At 42.6% G+C, this 21,107-nt stretch overlaps 1 protein-coding gene across 1 annotated transcript in view; it reads right to left on the bottom strand.

The window, feature by feature from the left end:
• LOC124795639 (hemicentin-2-like) overlaps positions 1 to 21,107 on the bottom strand; it is a 391,499-nt gene that overhangs the window by 226,624 nt on the left and 143,768 nt on the right. The window contains exon 3 of the mRNA XM_047259712.1: positions 13,579 to 13,778. Within this exon, the coding sequence (XP_047115668.1) occupies positions 13,579 to 13,778 (200 nt within the window). The remainder of the gene's footprint in view (positions 1 to 13,578; positions 13,779 to 21,107) is intronic.

The following is a 21,107-nucleotide window of genomic DNA, read 5'->3' as shown; positions in this document are numbered from 1 at the left end:
GCACTGTTATGATACGCTATAGCTTTATCATTAACTAGCGTAATTCATGTGTACTAACAGATATGTATTTTTTAACAGGAGGTACAAAGGATTAAAAATCAAGCCTTGACTTTCGTTTGTGAGAAGATTGTCACCACTTCCAGACATAAAATTGCTACGTTTCATTGGCCGTCTTTCAGTGATATTAATATGCTTGAAATAAATGAATAGCAGGAAATTCTTAGTAATGTGCGACAAATGTGTGCTTCTTGCTCAGGTACAACATGCACTCATTAACATAATCGTTTTTGCATAGTTAGTGGATAGTCTATTATATAAAGAAACGGTTCAAATGGCTCTGAGCACTGTGCGACTTAGCATCTGAGGTCATCAGTCTCCTAGAATTTAGAATTAAACGTAACTAACCTAAGGACATCACACACATCCATGCCCGAGGCAGGATTCGAACCTGCGACCGTAGCGGTCACGCGGTTCCAGACTGAAGCGCCTAGAACCGCACGGCCACATCGGCCGTCTAGAGAAACGGGAATCTTATGATTCGTATAATATTTCATTAACGTAAAGCACCTCGTTTTTACAGGAACGTTTCGATGATTTCCACATCAGTTCTGTATTACTTGTCTCTTTTGTTTATTGTCGTAGATCCTTCAAGTACTGTGTCATCACCACCCAGATAGAGAGATCGTTTCAAAGAATGGAGGAACAACAGATCATCAGCAGCCGATGAAATAGATCTCTACATTTTATTGCACCCCGGAGATGATGATGACATCTTAAAGCGGTGTAGCAGACACGAAACAGATCTGCCAGGACTGGCTGCAGTTGCAAGGCGTGTTTTACGTATCCAGCAACAAGTGCATCTAGCGAAAGATGCTTTAGTAAAGCCGGCATGTTACCAACAAACCGCCGCAGCCAATCAAATCCGGAACGCGTTAGTGATATACTGCTGATCAACAATAACTATATTTTTGTTTCTGTCGCAGACAAGTGAAAAGTATGACAACTTAGTCTCTAAACGTTTAATGTTCTTTGTGTGCTTTCTTTATGAAGATGGTTGTCTTCTAAATCTCAGGGACAGCACTTATTTAATGTTTCCTATTATTGAAAGGAAAAATATATCTACTGTTTGGAAATGAGACTCGTCTTCTATCCGAGATAGAGAGGCCTTGGATTTGTACAGTCCAGTGCAGCGAGCCAGGGCGAGGCGAGGTGAGACGTCAGCGGTGACCGGTCATGCTCGGTTATTCGCGTGTCCGGAATCCGGACAACAGATATGGGGCGAGTACGTGACCGAGCCGAGCCGTATGGGACCGGACACGAGCGGCTCGGTCCCTCCGTCAACAGGCGAGCAGTGACCGGTCAAACACTGAGCGTTGCAGCACTCTAGTAGGCAGTCTCCTTAGTAGACCTGTTACATCTTCAAGTGACCTGCCAATAAAACGCTGTCTTTGGTTAGACGTCCCCACAACATTTTCTATGTGCTCTTTCCAATTTACGTTGTTCGTAATTGTGTTACCTAGTCATTTAGTTGAATTTAGATTAGACTGATTTATCGTGTAAGCGAAGTTTAACGAGTTCCTTTTAGCACTCGTGTGGGTGACCTCACACTTTTCTTTATTTAGGGTCAACTGCCACTTTTCGCACCATTCGGATATTTTTTTCTAAATCATGTTGCAGTTTGTTTTGATCTTCTGATGACTTTATCACTCGATAATCGACAGCGTCATCTGCAAACAACCGAGGATGGCTGCTCAGATTGTCTCCCAATTCGTTTATATAGATAAGAAACTACCTTGGGGAACGCCAAAAATCTCTTTTGTTTTACTTGATGACTTTCCGTCAGTTACTACGAACTGTGACCTCTCTGACAGGAAATCACAAATCCAGTCCCATAACTGAGACGATATTACATAAGCAAGCAATATCACTACGAGCCGCTTGTGTGGGACAATGTAAAAAGCCTTCCGGAAATCCAAAAATACGGAATAGATCTGAAATCTATTGTCAATAGCACTCAACACTTCAGGTGAATACAGAGCTAGTTGTGTTTCACAGGAACGATGTTTTCTAAACCCATGTTGACTGTGTGTCAATAGACAGTTTCCTTCGAGGTAATTCAGAATGTTCGAACACAATATATGTTCCAAAATCCTGCTGCATATCGACGTTAACTATATGGGCCTGTCATTTAGTGGATTACTCGTACTACCTTTCTTTAATATTGGTGCGACCTGTGCAATTTTCCAGTCTTTGGGTACGGATCTTTCGTCGAGCGAACGATTGTATATGATTGTTAAGTATGGAGCTAATGCATCAGCATACTCCGAAAGGAACCTAATTGGTATACAGTTTGGACCAGAAGACTTGCTTTTATTAAGTAATTCAAGTTCCTTCGCTACTCCGAGGATTTTACTTCCACGTTACTCATTTTGGCAGCTGTTCTCGATTCGAATTCTGGAATATTTATTCGTCTTATTTTGTGAAGGCATTTCGGAAGGCTGTGTTTAGTAACTCTGCATTGGCGCCACTGTCCACTTTTCATAAGCTAACACAAGAATTTAAAAATTTCAGGAGTAATCCACGCGCTTTCAATTCGGAACTGCAGAGTTTCCTCCTCGGTCACTCCCCCCATTCTGTCGAGGAATTCCTTGAAAAATTAAGGTGATGCCTGTGTTATATTGTTGACTGCGTTTACATAAGCTTGTTCCTTGTCTTCTTTTGGGTTCATAAACATTTTATTTTATCTGTTATTCCTTTTGTGTTGTAATTTCCTGTTGGACACGTACCATGACTTTGGAGATTTGCTCCTCAGTTTCACCCTACGGAAATAGAAGTGTAAAACAAAGAAAATAAAAAAAAAACATTGGGAAGAGGATTGTGTGCAATGAACGGTTCGAATCAGGACCTCCCAAAAGAACATTACTAACAGCGTCATGTAAGAAATAATGCCTCCATTGGCAGTTGCCATGCTATTCCACATCCTAATTCAAGCCAAAGTCTGTCCAGCAAAACCTTGTCGCGCCAACAGGATGCCGTTTAAAAAACGAGGTTCTGGCGACGCATAACTGCGTGCGGCGTGGTCAAGAGCAGGTGCCATCAACGCAGCGCCATGCAGAGGTGACTCATTAGCCCAATGAGACGAAGAAATGTGGCGTTCGAGTCAAATACTTTTTTTCCAATTAAAGCTTCAAATTTAATCATATTATATCTAAAAATTCTGTAACTTGTATATTTTATTGTGTTACTACTACTTTTATTTAGAAATTAAGACATAATATGAGCTTCTTACAGACGTAAACCAAAGTAATTCGTCCAAGATACAAATAAAGAAAACAGAAAATAATGCTGGATCCACTAACATCATCTCTCTCCAGTGAGGCACAAAAAACACAACAGGTAAGCTACACCAGATTGCAGTTTATGCTACGCACAGTAGCTCCATTCTGTACTTATGACGTCGAGGCTTATCGTCATAGAGGCGGTACGTACACGTACGAATAACTTTCCCTTTAGAGATGTTCAAAGCGACCACCTAGTATTTGGAAGTTCTTTACCACTTGCTGGAACATAATTTCTTGAACGCTACACAACACACCTGCATGCACCACTGCCGAAGCGGCAGGCACGGGAGCCCTTAGGTCGTGTACATCTATGGCAGGAGTACTATAAACATTTTTCTTTAAGGGGAGGTTTACAATCTTTTGGTTCAAAAATCGATTTTTTAAAAAATTGCATTTTTGGATCCATAAAAATGTTTAGAATCCACCCCTGAAACGATATTTCCGAAGTAGGGACGGAAATGTTTGTTATTCGCGGTTGAACAAAAAACGCACCTGCCTGAAATCGGACTTTTTCACGTACCAGTTTCTATTTCTTTCGGAGGACGAGTTACTGTGCCGGTGCTTCGGAGGAAACACACAAAATTAAAATGAAAGTTTGAACGCGTGTGTCTGGAATTTAGCCCCCAAGCATTTGCATTCTGGTGCGAAGACTGTGGAGATTGCGACTTTCCTGGCAGTGAACAGCTTCAGCGAAGTGTATTCAGCAATTCTGAAGACAGTGAAAACGATGGACGTCACCCTGGGATTCTATTCCACACAGTTCGCCAAGCATTCAGACCACCACATGTTTCAAGCGGCCGAAAACCGACCTGTCGTACGAGCGCCTCGGGAGCTGGGCAGTATGTTCCAGATCGAGCAGGACGCCCTCTGCGAGGAAGAGGAAGGACTAGTTTATGGACCAGGAATAGCAGATTGAACGTACGCACTATAATGTTGCATTTACATGTAGTCAAAACTTCAAACGCGTTTTTCTCGAAATGACGTTTCTTTTATCGCGCGGTATGGAAACTACAAACCTACTGAATCGATTGGCATAATTCGTTGTTTCCGACGAAGCTAACTAAATTGTATAGGAGTTGTACCACTTTTATTCCGATCCATCAAACAGAAATATTTTTACTTGGCCGACGAAGTCGAAAAATCGATGAAAAAACCCTATTTCTCTTTAAATGGTCGCCATTTTGTTTCCTATGGTCCAAATAACTTAAGCCAGGTCCAACTTCTAAAGATTCTTGTATACTTCGCTAACGTCTACTCAATTTTGATTTCAGACGAGACGGCTGACCTGTGACACACCGCGAGTGGAGGTCTACATCGAAATTTTGTTTCGTTCCTGCAGCACTTCCGCCTTTACTCTTCGACATTTCCGGTCGACAAAATTCCAGTTTGTAGAGGACGTATCAATAAACATTTTGAGCAAATTTGACATTCATATCTATAACACATCCCGAGAAAAAAATTCTCAAAGAACATGCTTTTTTCGGGCCAAAGATAGTAAAGCTCCCCTTAAATGTTTCTGCATGTAAAAATCTAGTGGATTAAAATCCGGGGAGCGTGGAGCCCATAACGTTTGACCTCTATGACCAATTTATTTCCCTGGAAGACTTAAATGGTTACGCACATTGATTCCAAAGTGTGGCGATACACCATCATACTGAAAACATAGCTGTCGCCGAGCACCAGGTTAGAAGTTTTCTAATGCGTCAAGCAAAGTATTGAAAAGGAACGCACGATACATGGCGCATTAAACTTGCCCGGCAATAGGGAAGGGTGCCAAAGCATTCCTCTCACGATATCATCCCGCAGATTTATTCTAAAGCATGACTGGGAGTCACATTCATGGATGACACGTACGTTGTGCTACGAGCAATAATGACTGTTGAAGCGGTTGAAAACGTATTCACGAGTGAAGCTAGATTCTTCATTCCATATCAAATTATTTATAAAATGTTCATTATCTTCCACTTGACACGAAACCCAATCACAAAATTGTACCTCGAATTCAGTCTTCTGACCAATGGTGTTAAGTTAACGCGTAAAGATAATGGATGCAGTTCTACGTCGTGAAACTAACAACTAGCCTTCCAGATATCTGGAACTGCGTTGCAGTACCACGGGTACTTCGACGAGGTTACTGGCGTACGTCTAGTGCTTTGATGGCAACTGTCCACTGTACACACATCAAAAAATGTTTTGCATCACCTCGGTTCCGCAAATTCCGGAACCCGTACAGAATATTGGAATAGAGATCAACATAAAGATCAATTCCGCCCTTTCTATTGCTCATAAAAACTACACATTGCATGTTCCACCACCATACAGCGAGGTCTTCAGACGTGATGATCCTGATTGCTGTACACACCGGTACCTCTAATACCAGTACCACGTCCTCTTGCATTGATGCATGCCTGTATTCGTCGTGGCATACTATCCACAAGTTCATCAACGCACTGTTTGTCCACATCGTCCCACTCCAGAACGACGTTTCGGCGTAGATACTTCAAAGGGGTTGGTGGGTCACGTCGTCCATAAACAGCCGTTTTCAATCTATCCCAGGCATGTTCGACAGGGTTCATGTCTGGACATGCTGGCCACTCTAGTCGAGCGATGTCGCTACCCCGAAGGAAGTCGTTCACAAGATGTGCACTATGGGCGCGCAAAATGTCGCCAATATGCTACCGATATGGTTGCCGCTATCGGTCGGAGGATGGCATTCACACATCGTACAGCTGTTGCGGCGCATGCCGTGACCACCAGCGGTGTACGTCGGCCCTACATAATGTCATCCCAACACTGCAGGGAACCTCCACCTTGTTGCACTCGCTGGACAGTGTGTCTAAGGAGTTCAGCCTGACCTGTCGTAACACGACGTCCTGTGGCTGCACGAAAAGCATTATTCAATATGGTGGCGTTGCTGTCAGGGTTCCTCCGAGCCGTAATCCGCTGGCAGCTGTCATCCACTGCAGTAGTAGCCCTTGGGCGGCCTGAGAGAGGCATGTCATCGACAGTTACTGTCCCTTTGTATCTCCTCTATGTCCGAACAACACTGCTTTGGTTCACTCCGAGAAGCCTAGACACTTCTCTTGTTGAGAGCCCTTCCTGTCACAAAGTAACAATGCGGACGCGATCGAACCGCGGTATTGACCGTCTAGGTATGGTTGAACTACAGACAACACGAACCGTGTATCTACTTCCCAGTGGAATGACTGGAACTGATCGGCTGTTGGACCACCTCTGTCTAATAGGCGGTGCTCATGGCTGGTTGTTTACGTCTTTCGGTGAGTTCAGTGACACCTCTGAAGAGTCAAAGGGACTGTGTCTGTGATAAAATATCCACAGTCAATGTCTATCTTTAGGAATTCTCGGAACTGGGGTGATGCAAAATTTTTTTTGATTTGTATATATGGATGAAGATTTCTCGAAGGTGTTGCTCCAGACTACGAAAACCATTCTTATCGGGTCTTCGCCTTTATGGCTACCATGCAACATCCGCACAAGCAGCAGCAGCTACGTTATCGGATGCACGCAGCTACAAAATCATATCGACGTATTCATCGTAGGTCTGACGTCCCTACAACTTTCTCAGTGAACTACCACGGCTGGTACGGTGGTACGGCGTGTTACACGCTACTCTGTACATTCTGGTGAGCTACACGATGTGTTAGTGTTGCCAGCTTCTCGTTTTCATACATGTTTTCAAAATGCACCCAATCTGATTTTGCCATTTCATACATGTTTTCAAAATGCACCTACTCTGATTTTGCCAGGTAAACTTTTGTCTTCGATGTGGATGAGAAATCACATATCGACCTCCGAGTGCGCCAATTTTTCTTCACGCTGTATGGAGGTGCACGTCATGAACGGGCAAAATATCATAGAATCAATGTACTAGATATCTGTTTCCACTCACCGGAATGTCTTATTGCAACATTTTCTGGGGTAACTGCTCATTGAGGTATAAAATTAATTCTTGCACAGATGCCTGTATAAGGGGAAACAGCAGCGTCCCCTAAGAACCTCTTGTTGACGTGTATTTAAACAGTTGGTCATACTGGTAGCATCCGTATTGTACATTTACCCCCTCATAAAATTCGTTGTCAACAACCAGTCACAGTTTGAGTATTACAGTAACATTTATCACCATAACGCTAGAATGAGAAATGATATACGCTATCAACCAGAGAGCCTATCGAGACCTACGAATGTAACTGCTGGGATTCTACTGGAAAAAAATAAAAAATCAATCATAGAATTGAACTATCTGAGGAGATTGTGTAGGATATCTCGGCGACACCATGTAAGATATACAATTAGAAAAATGACATAGACTCAAGAAAGCATCACAAATAGAAAGGCAGCTAGTATGGTCATAGAAAACGAATGTGACCTTGAGGTACCATCCTCGCGGAACAAAGAGGAGAGGGACGCCAGAGGCTGCCCGGTTAGAGGGGATAAAGGAGGTCACGAAAGACCAGAAAAATAAAAGAAGGCGACGAAGCATGCCCAGATGAAAACCGTTTTCTTCACTTATGTGGGATGGGGCGGCAGCTGTAAGAACCGTACAGGAAGAAGATCACACATTTATCCATCACACTGCCTACAGAAAGGACTTTGGCCTTCGCCGTAAAAATGTTTGACCAACTACCCAGTAATATAACAGCTGAATGAATAACAAAATTAGCTTTACACCCAAACTAAAATCATATTTGCATGACAATACCCTATATTTCAGAATTTCTGAACGTGTAGTAGTATGAATGTGTGTGTAAGTAAGAGTGTCACTGAACATAGTGAAGAGTATATCACTGTAAGCATGTTTTCCTTTTCCCTGTCAGCCGACCGAGATGGCCACGCGGTTCTAAGTGCTGCAGTCCGGAACCGCGCGACTGCTACGGTCGCAGGTTCGAATCCTGCATCGGGCATGGATGTGTGTGATGTCCTTAGGTTAGTTAGGTTTAAATAGTTCTAAGTTCTAGGGGACTGATGAGCTCAGATGTTAAGTCCCATAGTGCTCAGAGCCATTTGAACCATTTACCCTGTCATTGAGTGACTGACTAGACCATGTTCCAGTCCCATGACGTTGTTCCATAACGATATTTACTGAACAATCCTGCATACGGCCAGGATAACTGTCCCATATCCAAGACTATTCAAAATTCCTATTACAGACCTCTAGAGGTTTTAGGTGAAGTTTTGATGGGGAGCGTCTGTACGTAAATGTACCGTTTGGGCAGAAAATAAATTTGAAGATCGGATCATTTTCAAATCTCTCACTTCACGGTACGCGGACAAGTTGAGAATAGGGCCCATGTTACAATTATGAGATCCGTTAACATCTTAGTACCAATACAACAACCGCAGCGAGAAATTAGTATGTTCGAAACTAGGATGTGCTCCACAGTCACCCTGCACTCTTGTCTTTTAAGAGGACGTTCTTCGTCAAATCGAAGAGAACGTGAAGAGACACATTCAAGACACTGCCTATGCTTTGTACTCCTACAGCACTCAGGTCAGAGTGCATTGTCTCCTGTGTGAGCGAACCGTGAAGCGGGAGATTTGAGAGCTATACGATCCTTAAACTGATTTTACATCCAAAAACTTCATCTGCTAAGTCCCCCACAAAACCCCTCGTAGCAGGCACAGTGGGCATGATTTCTGGTGCCTGTCTGTGAGTCTGGCGAACGCCACGGACTGCAGCAGCCACAAATTTATAGAAATTAGTAATTTACTATCTCTGTCAAGGAACCCTGGGGGTGAGAAATTTTCACAGTATTGCACTAGAAATTCAGACGCACCTCTTGTTGAAGCAACAACGTCATTTTTGATGAGGTTTCACACTTAACATGTCACTGTGAAGTGGAAACACGAGGGAACAACCACAACTAAATCAAGGCCAGAGTGACCTTGTAACTGCGGACAGAGACCGTCGACCACTGCGGGGGATGGTTGAAAAATGTCGCATGGAACTAGTGGGAGGTGTCACTATTGGTTTTTCAAATTACTATCAGCAGCCCAGCTAGCTCAACGAGTGTGCGAAGGGAGCCAAGAAGAAAGGGGTACGACGGTAGAGCAACTACGCTGCAGAGTGAAAATTCGCTCTGGAAATGGTACAGCAGCTCATCACAAGATACACATTCTAGTAATCAGTCCTAAGCGACGCTTGCGGTTGCCCCATGTACGTCACCACTGGACAGGGGGTGACCGGAAGCGAGTGATTTGGAGTGCTGAATGAAGCTACACTCTGTGGTAATCTCATGGAAGGGCTTGGGTTTAAGTGAATGCCAGAAGAAAGCAACCTGCCATCACGTGTGCTGCCAGCAGTGAAGTAGGGAGGAAGTGATGTTATAGTATGGGGCTGTTTCTCGTGGTAAGGTTGTGGTCTCCTTATTGCGCTTAAAGAAAGGCTTAGTGCGAAAGGATACTAACACATTTTAAAGCGTTGAGCACTTCGTAAATAGAGGAACAGTTCCGAGACGTTGACAGTATCAGCGTGAAAATGCACCCTGTTATGAAGCAGCATCCGTGAAGCACTGGATGTGGACACAGGCATTCCAGAAGTGGATGTGCCTGCCCAAAGCTCCGTATTTCTCCTTCATTCCAGGTCCCACCTTCTCTGGTATCGTCTCTTGAGAAAGAATGCGCTGCCATTCGTCCACAGACATTGAGACACCTCACTGAAAGAGGCCCCAGCAGAAACCATGACAGCACGAAGTCGAAAGTTCTACACACCCCATATTAACGAACGTTAACAGTTACCCGGCTACTTTTGATGAAATAGGTACAAAAATTCAAAGAGCTGCGAACAGTCACTCAATAAATACTTCTTTATTTTCATGAATAACTGATCGAACATTTTTAGGTTCATCTTACAGATGAGGCTTGCAGGACTGCATATACTGGATGGTGACCTGTTTTTAGAGTACAGTCTTTCACAAAATAATAATGTGTCTTCTTTCAATTGAAACTGTAATGGGTTTACGAGTGTTTCAGGACGACAGTGTGTTCGGACCGCCATTGTCAACTGGTTCATTTCCCATGTGGATATAGCGAATACAGAGCCCATCAAGAAGTTAATGCACTGTTACTATAACGGATTAGAGTGAACGAGGATTGCTTTTAGAAGTGAAGCAGGTTTCCAGGAAACTAAGACCACCAGTATAACTTTTCCTAGTGATTAACTTTTTATACGACTGAAGGGGTCTTACTTTTCAAAAACGTCTCGTACACTGGATATGCTTTATACTTGTTAAATACCCTAACGTAGTCTCACTGCAGATGGTAAGTTGTCTGATCCACGTAACGACGCTTGCGTTGTCCAAACATGAAGAGTTCCCTGCGTTGCCCGGATAGTATGTATTTATTCTAATATTCTATCTGTACATCTCCAGCCCCCTCTCCACCTATCCGTCCATCTCCTACTCCCTTTCTCGCTGTCCATCTCCTCCTCCACCCCTCCATCAGTCCAGCTCTTAATTACCCCTTTCCGTCAGTCCAGTTCCTTCGTTGGCTTTTCTCTGCTCATCATCAAGCCCCACGCCCAATTGGAGGTTGCTAGTTCTTACTCCCACAGTATTTCTTTCGAGATAGTAAGTAACAGGTGTACAAAGTTTGGCTGAAATCGATGCAGTGGTTTCGAAGGAGCATTTCAGCCGCGGCTTTGTCCGCGTACGCACGTGTTACATATATTTCACATGTAATTAACACATTTGGCTCTTATTTGTGCACGTACTTCATCTGTATCTTTTGCGAATTTCGCCTTGTAGCTTCGTTTTCTTGCTGTTCAGTGCCTATGACGACACTTCTCCTCAAGTGTGTCCACCTGCTTAGCAAGGTAATAATGTGCTCGCCCTTAAACGCAAACGCGCCCGGGTTCGATTCCAGGCCAGGTTGGAGATTTTCTCCTCTCGGGGAGTAAGTGTTGTGTTGTCCTCATCATCATTTCATCCTTATTACCGGCGTGCAAGTCGCCTAATGTGGCGTCGACTGGAGTAAGACTAGCGCTTGGAGGTCGAACTTCTCCGGATGGAGCCTCCAGGCCAACGATGCCATAAGCTCGTTTCATTTCATTTCCTCAAGTGTGTATCAAATTGGTATATGATTGTGCAGGTAAAATGTAAATGTCGTGTGACTAGGGACCGTCCGCCGGGTACAAGTCTTCCGATTTGACGCCACTCGGCTACTTGCGCGTCGATGTGGATAAAATGATGACGATTAGGACAACACAACAACCAGTCCCTGAGCGGAGAAAATCTCCGACCTAGCCGTGAAACTTTTTTTTCTTTTTTTTTAATGTTAGGAAAAAAAATTTGGTAGTGTAAACACGCGAACTAGCGCCCCACTCAACAACTGAATACAGGTTTTTTTTTTTTTTTAAGATTACCACTTTTTTTTATTTCTTTATTTTTTTGTAAACAAATACTCCAATTATATTGGTTTCGCCTTCCAGTAAACAAAAATTTTAGTCTCCTTCGCGTCTTGATGGCGAAGAAGCAATCTTGTGGAACAAAAAAAAAAAAAAAAAGAAACGTTTCTCAAAGCCAAAATCAAATTTCATTTTCCTTTAAGAAGAAATTATGAGGAATAAATAAGGAAAAGTTTTCTTTTATTTATTTATTTTTATTTTAATATATAAAGTCGTCGTGCGACTTGCAGGAGCGCCTGAAGTGTCTCCGCATGCAGCACGCCAGCTCGTCCAAACGTGTCTTCTCATTGCGTAGGCGTGGGTTCTGGGTAGCAGATCTATTCAGTTCGGTTCGGTTAATACAGTTTTCAGCTTTTCAGGGCTTGGACGTTCCAGCTACGAGGTGGCTCATCGAAGGTCCTCCGTAAGAAATTGGAAAAATATTGCTTATAGCGTGGGTTGCATATCAGGACGCAGTGTCGTTCGTTGAGTTAAGTCCAATATCCTAGCGTAGACTTGTCGCCAGAAGTAAAAAGATAGCGGATCGTGTGGCCACAGATCCAATTCACAGAGTGAGTTTTGGCGGAGGGGTAGAAAGGCTGATCAGGGTACAATAGCATGTGGACGTCGATCTGAGCTGGTGTCTGTCGAGTAAGAAACGCCAAAATTCGCCGCGCAAGTGCCCAGACGTCGAACGCTGTGCCACAGTGGAACCGGTGGACATCCGTGTCATCCACTCCACAATGGGTACAGAGGAATGAATCGGCGAGATGGATGCGGTGCAGACGATCTCGGTTAACTTGTTTGCCATTCACGGTGATGTGCCACGCTGATTGAACGTCTGATTCGAGAAAACGTGCATGGATCGCCTTCCATATGTCTCACCACACGTACTGTGGATACTTACGTTCGATGGGGTTGGACGGGCGGCACTGTTGTAACAATGCGGAGACTGTTTTCGTGAGGTACAAACGTGTAAGTGGTAAGGACCGGTAGACATAACTGAACTCCAGGAACAATCGTTGGATGTAATAAAAGGGGATTGGAATGGTTGATACCTGTACTGGGGCGGACAAGGAGGCCGGCGCAAAGTTGTGAAGCAGGAGGCTAGTAAGGCTCTGCGGGCAGCGATGCCAAAGTTTTAGTTGGGATTGATCGAACCCGGGCCATTAAGCATTGACATTCTGCCGCGCTGACCACTCAGCTACCGGAGGTGGACATTGTGCAGGTGCATCCAGTTGTATATGTGGACACTACTACATGTGATGCGAACAGAGTTAACAGTAAAGAAGTAATAAATTAAAACGTCTTGCATGACGCGGCAGTTTTACTGCAGGAACAGAAAAAATGCAGTGACCGAGAAACTTTTTTCCTTTCATCAGCGAAAAAGAGTCTCGGAAAGCTTTGAAATTATGCGGAAAGTTTGTTGCAAGTCACTGAGAACACACATTCCCAACTAGCGGATGAATTTAGTCGAACCGCGCGACTGCTACGGTCGCAGGTTCGAATCCTGCCTCGGGCATGGATGTGTGTGATGTCCTTAGTTAGGTTTGAGTAGTTCTAAGTTCTAGGAGACTGATGACCACAGATGTTAAGTCCCATAGTGCTCAGAGCCATTTTTTTTTTAATTTAGGCTTGCCATTTGTGGAGCTACAATCTTTCTCACCCCCAACTGATCTTCTTTGGGGTGGAGGTGGTTGTTTCCATACATTAAGCGTTTCGCGTACCAAGTTTGGCTGTAATCGGTCAACTGGTTTAGGAAGTGATGTGGACCATACATACATATATACATTCCTTTTTGTAATGTGTACGGATGCTAAATCTAGTGCTGCTTACCGATGACGGTGAGGTTGACCCTGGAGTTGCGGGTCTGGGCGACGCGGAAGTCGACGCGGCAGCGGTAGACGGCGGCGTCGGAGGCGAGCGCGCGCCGGATGAGCAGCTCGGCGGGCCTCCGGTCGGCCCAGAAGTGCGCGCGGCCGTCCAGCACCTCCTGGTCCGACCAGCGCTGCAGCTGCCCGCCGCGCGCGTCCATGCTGCAACACGCGGATGGTAGGCTAGGTGGGGACCGTCTCCCACAAACACACTCACGACTTATAAGAATGCCGATACAAAGGCTATTTGAGAAGTGAAATGTTATACAGACTGTAAGACTTGTATATTTCTATTGTCTATTGTCAAACCACAAATTATGAAAGATGCTTAGCAATAATTAATATTTGTCATGTTGGAAATAATTGTGGTAGCAGGGAATGTCTGCACCAAAGTATTGTTGGCAGGAGAGACCACACATGGATATAATTTTAAAAAGGGCGGGAGACACCGCGTATGGATACATTTTAAGAAAAGAGCGGGAAAGACCGCGCATTGATACAGTTTCTAATAGTAGCAGGGATTGTCTGCACCAGAAAGCATTGTTGCCGGGTGAGACCGCACTTCAGCGTTCGTAGAAAGTCAGTAGTAAGCGAGATGTGAAGAGAGTCGGTAGCAGGTCTGAAGCGAGTGGTTGAGAGGAGCGGTGTGCCTGCCAGCCACCAGCTATGATTTACAAGAGATTATAAAAGGATGTACAGAGACATCAGCTAACTATAATCATAAGAGGAACTGTTGTTGTTGTGGTCTTCAGTGCTGAGACTGATGCAGCTCTCCATGCTACTCTATCCTGTGCAAGCTTCTTCATCTCCCAGTACCTACTGCAACCTACATCCTTCTGAATCTGCTTGGTGTATTCATCTCTTGGTCTCCCTCTACGATTTTTACCCTCCACGCTGCCCTCCAATACTAAATGGCTGATCCCTTGATGCCTCAGAACACCAACCGATCCCTTCTTCTAGTCACGTTATGCCACAGACTTCTCTTCTCCCCAATCCTATTCAACACTTCCTCATTAGTTATGTGATCTACCCATCTAATCTTCAGCATTCTTTCCGGCCGGAGTGGCCGAGCGGTTCCAGGCACTTCAGTCTGGAACCGCGCGACAGCTACGGTCGCAGGTTCAAATCCTGCATCGGGCATGGATGTGTGTGATGTCTTTAGGTTAGTTAGATCTAAGTAGTTCTGAGTTCTGGGGGACTGATGACCTCAGATGTTAAGTCCCATAGAGCTCAGAGCCATTTGAACCATTCAACATTCTTCTGTAGCACCATATTTCGAAAGCTTCTATTCTCTTCTTGTCTGCCGGCCGCGGTGGTCTAGCGGTTCTAGGCGCTCAGTCCGGAGCCGCGCAACTGCTACGGTCGCAGGTTCGAATCCTGCCTCGAGCATGGATGTGTGTGATGTCTTTAGGTTAGTTAGGTTTAAGTAGTTCTAACTTCTAGGGGACTGATGACAATAGACGTTAAGACGCGTAGTGCTCAGAGCCATTTTTTTCTTCTTGTCTAGACTATTTATCGTCCATGTTTTGTAAGTAGGCTGTTTATGTTTTCTCTATGTAAGTAGGCTGTTTAGGTTTTTTATTGGTAACGCCACCTCTGTATGACAATCACTGGCTGTGCTGTGGGCAGTCTGTGTCTGCTTTGCATTGTTGTAATACTCGCCATTGTAGTGTTAGGCAGCTGGCTGTGAACAGCGCGTAGCGTTGCGCAGTTGGAGGTGAGCCGCCAGCAGTGGTGGATGTGGGGAGAGAGATGGCGGAGGTTTGTAATGTGTCATGAACTGATATATATATTATGACTTGTGATGATATCAAGGTAAATACATTGTTCGTTCTCTATTAATATCTTTCATTTGCTAACTATCCCTATCAGTAGTTAGTGCCTTCCATAGTTTGAATCTTTTATTTAGCTGGCAGTAGTGGCGCTCGCTGTATTGCAGTAGCTTGAGCAGCGAAGATTTTTGTGAGGTAAGTGATTTGTGAAAGGTATAGTTTAATGTTAGTCAGGGCCATTCTTTTGTAGGGAATTTTGAAAGTCAGATTGCGTTGCGCTAAAAATATTGTGTGTCAGGTTAAGCACAGTCGTGTATAAATTGTTCAAAGGGGAAGTTTCATATGTCGACCCTTAGCCGAGGATACCTCACTGGAATCTTCTGATTTTTTCTTGTAGTTTGTGTAATTGGTGTAGCTATTGTTTATTGGTAGCGCGTAATCATAGAGAGAATTTCCTTTGTAGTTGTAGTTTTTCATTGTTGTACAGTAAAACAGTTGTGGCATGCATGTAGATTTGCACCAAGTATTTCGCAGCTGCGCTTGCAATTAACTAGATATTATTTTCAGTGCTATGTTAATGTGTTCTCTTATTTTTGATCTTCAAATTGTGTTTTTCTGTGTTGTCGTGTGAAATACTGTGACAATAATGGCGTGTGAAAAACGTAATGCTAGGCTCCAAAGTAAACTGAGAAATGACAGTGAAAATGAAAGCAGTGTGTTAGCGCCACCGAGTAATGAATTAGCTGATGTTCAAAGTAGTAATTTGGTAACTGTTCATAGGGAAATGGAGCAGGCGGCAAACAATGGCGTGGACAGTGAAACAATTAGTGAAGAGGGACGCATTATCGATCGATCGGTCGGCAACAGCTTGCCTCAGGAATCGGGAATGTCAGGACACAATTTTGTAAATACTGTAGATTCAGGTTTTGCGTCCTCACCGTTTTCTCAAATGAGTCAAGACACATTTTCCGCTTGTCAAAATGTGAATGTTGCCGGTGCAAATTCACTGCCGAAAAGCACTGAGGAACATGTTTCAGACACCAGTGCATTGTTATTACAGTTAATGCAACAAATGGGACAAAAGCTTGAAAAGTTAGACACAATGGAACAAAATCTTCAAAAGTTAGACACTACACTTGAACAAACACGTGTAGATTTAACCACTGAGTTACATAACATCGAATCGAAATGTCAAAAGGTCTGTAATGACGTAAAAACTCAAATTTGTGAGCATTTTCAACCTATTTTTTCGCGGCATGAAAATGCATTACGGAATCACGAAGCAGCCATAAAAGAACTGCAAACTATTGTTCATGAAAATCATGAGACCTTGCAAGCTAAATTTGACTCAGTTGCATCTACCGATTCGGTTACGCAACTTGCAAAAACTCAGGAAAACTTAAAGGACACAGTAGATACTCTGAAACTTGGTTCAGAAAAACACACTGAGGAAATAAGTACACTATCGGATAAAGTAGCCGAACTTTCAGATCAGTTCACTAACTTATCTACAAAGGTAGATGATGATCTGAATGACACAACACCTGTAGCCTTCACTGACACAGAAGAGTATGAACAAATTAGGAAATTCAAACAAAATCAGAATCAAATTAATACGCAACACCAAAGAGAAATCCGGGAAGTACAAGATCAGCTGACACAGGTAATACAAGAATTACGTATTTCAGAGGACACTTGCGCCCCAACACGGGAAGAGGGACTTAGAAATACGGAACAGACACAAAATAACAACACAGGGCACTTCGGAAATTGTGAAAGAAGTTGGCAAGGTACGCCGAATTTTGAGATGGAACCGCCGAAACGACGTAACTATGACCGAGATGCTACTCGCCGACACGATGATTTTGACTATAAGCTGTTCATTACTACACGTAAATTCAAAACGTTTAAGAATTCTGGCAACGACATTCATCCACAAGCATGGCTCCATCAATTCTCTCATTGTTTTCCTCCCAACTGGTCATTGGAGCACAGATTAGAATTTATGTGTGGCTACTTAGAGAATGAACCAGCTGTAAGAATGCGATCGGTCATTCACGATTGCCACAGTGAAGGAGAATTTTACCATGCCTTCCTCTCAGCATATTGGTCTCAAGCCACACAAGACCGCGTAAAACATGGCATCATAATGATGAAACATTTCGAACAATCTGAATTTTCCAGTCTTGTCAAATATTTTGAAGACATGTTGCATAAGAATCAGCATCTTTCAAACCCATACAGCCCCTCAGAACTCATCCGCATTTGCTTACTCAAATTGCCTGAACATTTACGGCATATTATTTTAGCAGGACGTTGCAAAGACGACATTGAAGCCTTTCAGGGACTGTTACAAGAACTGGAAATTGACACTGACCGTCGCGGGATGCGAAAACAATCACTACAGGTCACATCAGTCGCAATTCCGCAATGAAAGAAACAATAACTGGACACGACAGGTCTATTCTCACAACACAAATCGTGACCAAAACAGACACCACCCGTATGACAACCGTTGGCAGAGTAGTAATAATTACAGGGAAAGATCACCTCTCCGCGGTAATGACTATCACAGAGACAATCAGAGAAACAGACAATATGGGAACCAAAACAATTATTATTACGGGAGACAGAATAACTTCAGACGCAACAGTTCGGCGCAGAGTTACGATTCAGGGAGAAATTCTCCACCACGTGACCGACAAGAAAGATACTATCAAATCTACCGACATGACGACAGACGATATGATCGTAACGACAGACCTGAATTGCATCAGAACTGGCGAGATTTAAACAGAGCAGGGCCCTCTCGAGGAGGTGAATTTGTAGAAGTTAGGTCTCCAAATCCCAATAACGACGCGCGCCAACAAAGAGACAATAGGCAATGACTCACACCGCAGGCAGCCGCGTGCGCCGGCTGGCTCAGAGAAAAATAACATTGACGCTAACCTTGAGCAAAATTCCAGTATTCTTTACCGACGTATACCGCATGATAATTCCGTTCAAGTTGAACCTCTGCGTACTAGGAAGAGTAAAGATTTACACCACATTTCACATGTAAAACCGTTTATTGAAAGATAATCTACTTTTTAACTTTGTCTTTGCCACATAACTTTTCACTTTGCATTGCTAGTAGGCTTTGTCAGACTTAGAATCTGTTAACATTCAACAATTTTTGAAGTTAAATATCCAATCTAGAACCTAGGAAACATTTTTAAACAGAAATTACGAATGCATTGTTATTGTGGACAGACGACACAGTGTTATTGTGTGTGTGCATTCTTGCTTGTTAGTTGCACTATCACGTAACGACTATAAAGCTCACATACTTAGAACATTTACCAGTACTGCTAATGAGATTTTAATGCAACATTTTGGTTTACTTGAAAATACATTCTGGGTTTAAAGTACTTTCTGTGAGATACCAGACGACAGAGTGATTAGTTTATGTGACAGCTACACGATTTTTATCACGACGCTACTAATGAGTGACAATTTACAATGTTGATTTTGCGGTGTTTCTGTTTTATATCTGCACAGTTTTTCTGTATTATTCCGGAAAGTAAAACATGTTTTAGTAGTAACTTTTATGGTGTAGCTACAAGGAGACAGCCTTTTCTGTAGCACAACAATACGTTACAGCACAGTACTTTCTTCATCACAACAATAAGCGTAATATCTACGATATCTATACACAAAGCATTTTACTTTTGTGTATCATGAGGTAAGTACATTGGCTTCTGCAGAACTTAGCTTTCGGAGGACGATAACTACGACACTTCCACACAGATTATGTTGCAACAAGACGCACATTTAGCGCTACAGTACACGTATTTGAGTGATTAATTTTGTACTTGAAACATTTATTTTTAAAGATTTTTTAATTACAAAGAAAGTTTTCCGTGATACATTTCATTCCATTGCTGTAATTTGTAACACCTGAGGGCATAATTACATTTATCCTCAGGGGGGTACACGCTTACTTTGTGTACCATGTGTGTGGCAACCACAAGGAACCCTAGCTAATATGGTATTTGCTTATACAACTTTACACATCGGTACCATATTTCTCTAACACACAAATTATACAGCTATCTGATTATTTAACTGAGAGAGACAAACATTTATTTTACTACATCAGTGACACATGTTTACGCAATTATACAGTTGGATAACTTCACACTTATGAAACTGTATTTTGTCTGTACTTTGTAAACTGTTCATATTTTTTCGGAATCATTGTGATACTATGAGAGCTTTGAATGATGTATTTGGTATGAGATCATGATTTTTAAAGTACGTTTGAGGCAGCTGACACTTTTGACATGAGCAGAGAATTTTTTTAGGCTTAGAAATTATTGGAGGAAGTTACGACGATTTTGAGATTTGACTGAGGTGTTATGATGTTATTATTACGACGACGATGTGTATTATGTTGTTGAGGAATGTTTATTATGCTACGTATTTCTCATGATGAAATATTGAAGAAGTGTCGACGAATATGTATATGTATAATGAGGTAAGGAATAATGAGTAGTGTTTAGGGACTCTGATTTATGAAAAGGATGTTGGAAACCAAGAAACGTACTTTAAGAGTTATGAAATGTGTGTGTATATTCGTGAATGTATTACAATGCAGACGAAAATTTTTTTTGGACACTGTTATATCAATAGCATTTTGTTTCTACAGATTTGTAACGCAAATTCTTGACCTGTGAAATATTTTTATATGCGACTGTCTCTGTAGCGGAAACTGCTGTCGTAAATATTTCCGTAAGAAAGTTAACGGACCACCTACACATAATGCGTCGTGGGCACCCAGCTGTGTCAGACGCCTGGAGAAAAAGCCATTAGCGCGTGCCTTTCAGAGCACAGGAAAACACCTGGAGAACAAGCCATTAGGGTGTGCCTTTCATCGCTAATGCGACACCCTCGTTACTTGAAAACATATGATTACTCGCACTTTGTGCTAATTGCTGAAATGCTTATGAATTGATGGGAAATATTCGTACATCTGCACACCTGATTATGACAAGTGTCTTTCTATGAGAGTTGAGAGCTACTGACTTACGAAATGCCACATGACTATTGAATGATGTTTTTATGCTTTGGTTTGCGTAATTGCTTATTTCACTTGATATCTGGTTTCCAGCTGTGTTGCAGCATTGCTTTTATAAAATAAAAGGCATTTGCTAATGTGAACACTTTCTGTCAACAGATCTATTAAATAATTATTTTATGATCCACATTCTTTAAAAAAGGAGCACTTGGAAAGGAAAGAACAATAAGAAGGAACTAGTAACTGCATACATAATATTCTTTTCAAGTACATGGTAATATTTCTTTTACAATAAGTTGTTGTGGTGCACCACTTTAATTACATAGATATTAAGATGTGAATATACATTTCCCTTATCTGCATTGTTGTTTTTACTGTATTATTTTTTCTGCTTGAGCTATGTCATGTTTAGATATAAGTTATTGCATTTGCTGTTGCTGTTTGCCAGGCATAGTGCTACTAAATTTCACATTACATTACTCTGTTAAGCCAGTTTTACAACAGATTTTTTTTTTGTTGCTGCTCATTGGCTCATATTAGTTGTAATTTTGCATTTTATCTGTTAATTTAGATTTACTGTAGCTTGCTTTGCAATTTTCCATTTTTTTCATTGCTGTTTATAATAATTGTTTTACGTGCTGCTGCATTGCCTCGTCCCTT

The sequence above is a fragment of the Schistocerca piceifrons genome, chromosome 4, assembly GCF_021461385.2.
Source record: "Schistocerca piceifrons isolate TAMUIC-IGC-003096 chromosome 4, iqSchPice1.1, whole genome shotgun sequence".
NCBI lineage: Eukaryota > Metazoa > Arthropoda > Insecta > Orthoptera > Acrididae > Schistocerca > Schistocerca piceifrons.
The sequence above is the reverse complement of the archived record's forward strand: the minus strand, read 5'-3'. Positions and strand labels throughout refer to the sequence as shown.